The 6,937-nt window shown below is 38.1% G+C and overlaps 1 protein-coding gene across 3 annotated transcripts; it reads left to right on the forward strand.

Annotated features, from left to right (window-relative positions):
• The first annotated feature begins 533 nt into the window (after positions 1–533).
• LOC119889110 (beta-1,3-galactosyltransferase 2-like) lies at positions 534–6,405 on the forward strand. Of its 3 annotated transcripts, none has more exons than XM_038699971.1 (4): positions 534–969; positions 2,525–2,627; positions 4,015–4,281; positions 4,983–6,405. In XM_038699971.1, exons 1-4 carry the CDS (start codon positions 905–907, stop codon positions 5,577–5,579), a joined length of 1,032 nt encoding a protein of 343 aa, XP_038555899.1. In that variant the 5' UTR covers positions 534–904; the 3' UTR covers positions 5,580–6,405. The 3 variants fall into 3 exon arrangements, with proteins under 3 accessions (XP_038555899.1, XP_038555900.1, XP_038555898.1); XM_038699970.1 differs by having other exon boundaries at positions 539–969; positions 2,525–2,708; XM_038699972.1 differs by lacking the exon at positions 2,525–2,627 and having other exon boundaries at positions 538–969.
• Positions 6,406–6,937: the final 532 nt, after the last annotated feature.

Consider the following 6,937-nt stretch of genomic DNA (forward strand, 5'->3'; position numbering starts at 1 on the left):
CGGTTAAATGCAGTCAGTGTAACCTTATCATGTAATGGGCAAGGATTAGTTCAATATAAAGCTGATAAAAATATTACTGTAATGTTGCAGTGGGAGTTTACCTGAGTTTACAGCAGTTTACTGTCTTTGTTGTGTCGGTTTCCATTTCAGCTCACTAGAGATGAGATGACTTTGGTTATGAATTGGAGCTATATAATTAAAATGGAATTGAAATGAAAAGTGTTGTGGAAATTATATATTGCTGGTGAGGGATTGAGAAAATAATTGAGTTACAGCAAACCGTTGTCTTGATTAATTTATTAATAAAAGAGAACAGAGCTGGTCCAGAGACCTGTGACCTGTACTACGAAGGGAATTCAACCTACTCAGAGTTGACAAACTCTGACCGCCTACACTTGTGTTAAACAATACTACAATGGTGAATAAGATGTTGATTAGATGTGCACGTTCGCATAAAAGGGGCATGTTCGGCAGTGCAGGCAGAGTTTTTTCACAAAGGCGCATGCTCTGTATTTCCCCCAGAAGAATGCACGTTGATAGTGATAGTGATAGTGATAGAGAAACTATAAAATATATATTTTTTTTTTTAAGGAACCACATCGCTTCACTTTGCAAGGCTGCAACATCACACACACAACCCCACACACATAATATAAATAATAATAATACAATCTATACGGGAGAAAGAGTTTAAACAGAAAGAATACTGGCATCCATATTTGAATTTTGTACAACTGTCACATACTTTCAAAGCGGTGTGCTGTTGTGTCTGCTCGGAAATAAGAACTGGTCTGCTCATCTGTAACACTCCACCTCAAACCACAACGGCACTCACTGACAGACGGAGAGAACACTCCTCGTTCAACATCCTCGTTCTTAGCTGTAGTCTGTCTGTAGGCTTGCTATGGCCCTCTGCTGTGAAATTCTTCTCGTCCCTTCCAAAATGCTGGAGAACTCTCTTCCTAAATGGTAAGTCTAGATTTTATTTCAGTTTATTTAAAATGTATTGACGTTAAAGGAATACGAAACTCCAAGACACAGTGTGGTTTTAAGAAATACTGTATGTCTGGCTTTTATAAGAATAGATGAGTCCGATTAATTGCAGTAGAGACTGCACTCCGCACAAACATTAGAGTTAAGGGCTTGATTAGCAGTGTACAAATGTCATTTCTGTCTATGGGACTGTAATGTTTAGTCAAGTATTAAGGAGGAGGCTGATATGCTGTAATATCAACTTAATAGTTCTTTCCTGGTTTCTCAATATTTTATTTTAAAAGTAACTATGATAGTGTGAAGAAAACACACGGATTTGATGGGTGCATGACTAACTTTCACCACGGAAATTTCACTATTAAACGGAAGAGAGCACTACATAAATGGGTGAACTTAAAGACACAAACAGATCCTCCACTACAACTGCACCCTACTAGGTCTGCTATCATTCAGTGGACTATCATAGTAGCCTGCAGCTTCAGTTTTGTTAGCTGACCAGACTAGTTGTAACCATAATATTCACCAGCTAAATAACTTTTGTCTACTGTGGTAGCACCCTCAGTTGTAAGCACAAGAACATGCTAGCATCACTGAAAATGGTGTGAGCAGGTATAATGTCATTATTTTGAACAACAAACCACACATGATGTGCAGTAAAGCTTCAGTTGCTCATTAAAGGGTACAAGACCATAATTTCTGACTATGTTACTGTAAACTTTAGTCAAGTCTTAAACAGGAAAGGCAAATATTTTGTGGCTGATAATTCTGCCATATCAACAAAATGGTACTTCCCTGGTTCCCACAGCAGAGAAAAGCACATAAGACAATCAGTAATCATTTTAAAAAATATAATCACATATTTAAAAAGTGAAAAAATTGGTACATTGAGATATTTAGCCAGTATATTTGAGCTAAATCTATACATTGATATTTCTTTTGACATATTTATTTATTCCACACGAGCATCATTTTCAGGCGATAAAAAGTAAATACTTGGCTGCACACCACAGATCCAAATCAGACACCAGTCCTCCCAAACTCAGTATGCACGCTAGCAAAGGTCATGTGACAGGAAAATGATGAGAAGTGCTTGATCTATATCTAGACATAAACACTTTCAGTCTGTCTGTGATCTGGTTTTGGACCATCTTGATTCTGTTGATTGCTGTGTGTACAATGAAGGCTACATAGTGTATAGAATAGTCTATAGAGAATAATGTTCATTAAAATAGGCAACACATAAATATGTTAAAAAACGCATCCCACTTTTCTCGAAATGTTTTGGTACTTGCAGTAATTCTAGTGCAGTTTGTGGTTGTGGAGGTTTCTGATGGATACAGAGCTTAATAGAGACTCCTTCCTTTGCTCTAAACAGTTATACACAGATAATGCGAAATGCCTACATGACTGGGCAAGGATGAGGCAATATTAGCAAAGTGCTTCCTGATTCCAATCCAGTAATGGAGAGTAAAGTGCTTCTGATGCAGTTAAGAGGCATTAAAGATGTCCATTTTCACTTTTGTCTTGGCAGTAAAAAGACTCCATGGACAAGAGCTAGACGATGGGTGTGCTTTTTGATGCTATTCCTCGTGATGGGAACTTCAGCGTTAATTTTCTACAATTCAAGCCCCCAGGTATCATGGCCTTTGAATGTGTGGACGATAAAGTTATTGCCAAACCAATCACACAACAATGTGACTCCTTCAGTTAGCATTGTAAGTATGTTTGCTGGCTTCTGTGTCAGTGTTGTCTTGAAAGAAAGGAAGCTACTGTATCAAAATGAAAGAGGCAAAAGAAAAGGGGATAATGCATCTGTACTGTAGCTCTCTCTGTTTATCTGATAAGAAAAGTAATTTAGATGAGAGATCTGTAGTAACACATCACTGTTCTTTCTTTCATCATGTTGTTTTTAACCAAGACTGTTTAACATTCAGCCTGGAAAATGAAATTTACAATTAGCTAATTAGAAGAAGAAATACACCATGCGTGCTGTATATGTGTGTCTACTGAGTTAACAAATAAATATCATGTTTCTTTATTTCAAATAAGACAAAATTACAGTTAGTAACTTATTTTGAGTGCCAGTGCCATCTCCATGTGATGGCACTGGGTTAATAGGCTGTTCTGTTGGCTTTCCACCTGCTGTTGCACTTCTAAGTCCTGTGACCTTGTCATCTTGTCATCTTTTGTAGCATTCACTTTTGCATTCAAACAAGGAGTGGAAAGCAGCACAGAAAGAGGCCAACTAGACTAATGTTTTGTTTTTTGTTTACAATTTCTGTATGCTATTTCATCCCTAAATTCACCTCTGAGAAGTTAGGAGGTGAGAAATCAACTTACTTGACAATGCACCTGATTTTGAGCTTAATGTTTTGGGTGATAATGCTTGGCAGTTATCTTGGACCACTGTAGGCCAGAGATGGGGACTCGAGTTAGAGACTCAGACTCGAGTATGACTTTAGTTGCGCACAAAGTTACTTACTTGAGACTCGTCCTCAAAAGACTTCAGACTCGACTCAGACTGGAGGTGCTGGACTCGTGAACAATGTTTATTTTTAAGAAACGTCTGATAAGCTTGCTGTTATTCCCCTCCCTGCGTTACCTATAACTTGCCAACTTAACACATAGTATCTCCTGCGCGCGGATGGATGGGTGGTTCAAACAAACACCTCTCACGGAGACCATTGCTTGTTTCCTGTGTGAAACTATTTTTTTTTAATAAGTTAAGCTAAATAAAGTACATAAGTTATGTAACTACATAATTTACGTCACTTACTTCACCGACTTACTTATTTTAACCCAAACCATGATCTTTTCCCTTATCTAACCAAGTAATTTTGGTGCCTAAACCTAGCCAAACTGCGAGCGATATACAAGACTAACCGCTAAGTTATCTTGACCAAGCGTTTTGATGTGACGACTTGGGAGTGAGAACGTGTTGGTAAACGAGAATAACACAAAGATAACCTGTGCTATTGAGTTGCATCTCTCAAAAATCATCAACCGTCTCTGCTTGCACAGATCTCCCCAGCTGACCTTTCCCAATCTGAGTACTTCGTGCCATACCCACACCAGTACCATTTCATATTGGATGAACCCAACAGATGTCAGCAGGAGAGCCCATTCTTGGTTCTAATGATCCCAGTCGCACCCCACAACAGAGAGGCCCGTGACATAATCCGCAGCACGTGGGGCAAAGAAATCAGAGTGCTGGGTCAAGTGATTAGCCATTACTTCCTGCTTGGACTGTCCAAAGAGGAGCATGAGAAAAAGCCCCTAGAGGAGGAAGTGAGTTGACTCAGTTTTCTTTCACTATACCTTTCAATCAAAAAACTTCACATTATAACATGAGGGTGAAAACATTCCAGAAGTTCAATGGAGGGGGTATCCAAGCGCATTTCTGTTCTTGTTGTTTGCAAAATGAACAGGCCAACATGAATAAGCTACATGAGAACATAAAACTCACAAAGTAATCAGAGCAGAGACAGTAAAGAAGGTTGAGAAGCCAGGTTATAGCTGCAGCCAAACAAAATGCACAACAGAGAGATTATTGGTAAGATAATATTTTTTTTATCATGGATCAAACAATGATGTGAAATGCGTCACGCCTAGTAACAAATTATCCCCAAACCTTGCACTTCCCCATTTTTTTTCACAGAGCTTTTTAGTGTCTCACATTTCTTTTCCCAGCCAGTGACTTTGGGTCAGCCTCACAGCTCTCATCAATCCTGTTTGTAGCAGCTGTTTGCAGCAAAATAATCTCAGATAAACTCATGTTATGCTACCTGCCCAGTAATAAATGGTACAAAACGTTACCCACTAGACAGTGAACACAGTGTAGCATTTACAGTACAGTGGTGACCAGCTGTACTGAAGAGGTAAATGTAGAGTGAATATTTGACTTACATTCACTAGCTGGTAAAAAGCACAATTACTGATTACTAATTACACAACTACTGCTTTAAACGCTCCTATCTCTTTCTCTGTAGATATTAAAAGAAAGCCAGAGGCATCATGATATTCTCCAAAGTGACTTCTTGGACAGCTACAGAAACCTCACCATTAAAACCATGGTAATGTTTGAATGGCTCAGCTCCCATTGTCCGAACACCTCCTACGCCATGAAGGTCGACTCGGACATGTTCCTTAATATCCACAACCTCGTTAACATGCTTTTGAAAGCACCCCGACATCTCTACATGACAGGACAGGTGTTAAGGGGTGTTTATGTTCTTAGAGACAGTACCTCAAAGTGGTTCCTGCCTGTTTCTGCCTTCCCTGAGTCTACGTACCCATCATATGCTCTGGGAATGGGCTATGTGTTCTCACTGGATTTACCCAAGAAGATTGTGGAGGCGTCTGCACATGTTAAAGCTGTTTACATTGAAGATGTGTACGTGGGACTATGTATGAGACATTTGGGTCTCTCACTGACAGATCCTCCTCATGGTTTGTTTATTGCAACAATACCTTTTTTTCGAGGCAGCTGCTACTGGACTTCTGTCATTACAACATTACTAGAGAACTCTAACCAGCTTGCAAATGTATGGATAACATATCAAACTCAAACACAAAGTGGCTGTTAAACACGTATGCTTGTGCCTTACAAAAACTGTGACTGTTGGGCAGGAGTCTACAGCAGTTACAAGGCAACATCACAAGTGGCTGCCTTAATGATGTTTCTTATCTCTGAAGTCCGGTCAGGTTTTTTGATACTAAAACAGAGATTGTGACAGATAAGCATTTTGAGGCTGAGTTAAATGTTTTCATATTTAAGATAGCACAAATGATTATAAGGATATAATAATTTAATAGATTGTTTAAATTATTTTGTATATTTTAAAGATTTTACAATGGAGAGCTGTTTTTAAAATTGCTCCTGTGGCCATGCAGCTTACATGCTTAGCACACAGAATGCATCAAAATAAGGAAGATAGCTCATTTAGTACTTTAGTAGTAGTACTACTACTCTAGTAGTTTAGTTACCATAATGTAAAACTCAAGAGGTTAAAGTGATGATCTGTGTACAGGGATATGATAAACATGAATAACTTGTACCACAGGGTCCACACAAAGCAAAGAACAACCCACATAGTTCAGAAATTTGTGCTGCAAGATAGTAGATGTAGTTCCTACAGCCCTGTACTCATCTGTACTACAACTACACTCTACTAGGCCTACTGTCATTCAGTGGACTATGATAGTAGCCTGACAATTTATTTTTGTATGCTATCCAGTTGTGGTAACCGTAATAGTCACCAGCAAAATATTTTTTGTCATAAAAGTGGCAGCACCCTCAGTTGTGAGCACTAGAACATGCTAGCATCACTGAACATGATGTGGGCAAGCATAATGTCATTATTTTGAAGCTTTCGACATGTGGTGTGCAATAAAGCTTTGGTTGCAAAAGTAGAATTTCTGAAGGTGTGATTGCAATGTTTAGTCAAGTATTACACAGTAAAAGCAAATATTTTGAGGCTGATAATTCTGCCATATCTACAAGATCTTTCTTTCCTGGTTTCCACAGCAGATAAAAGCACATAAGGCAATCAGTAATGACATTTTTAAAATATAATCACATATTTAAAAAGTGAAAACATCAGTACATTGAAAACTAAAAATATTTGTTGTTTTGCACCCTTCAGATAATCTTAGCTTCCACAACTTGGTATGACTTTACGTTCTGTGTTTTTCTTTTTAAAATAAATTCATGAGAAGCATAAAGTAACAATGGTGCAAGTAATTATTCAAATTAATTAACATGCCTGGTAAAATAAAGGTGTAATCATTTTTTAATTAAAGTAACTACTTAAATACAGCAAATGACTGATATATCTTCAGCAAGTAGGGTTTAACAAAACCAATTGACAATACACTCCAAAGGTTATATTGCTTGGTTTTTGTTGACAGAGTTTAAAGAGGTGTTTAAATAACTTCCTGAACA

The sequence above is a fragment of the Micropterus salmoides genome, unplaced genomic scaffold (genome assembly GCF_014851395.1).
Source record: "Micropterus salmoides isolate LMB-PRFRI ecotype aquatic unplaced genomic scaffold, ASM1485139v1 Ms_hic_scaffold_5, whole genome shotgun sequence".
Classification (NCBI taxonomy): Eukaryota; Metazoa; Chordata; class Actinopteri; order Centrarchiformes; family Centrarchidae; genus Micropterus; species Micropterus salmoides.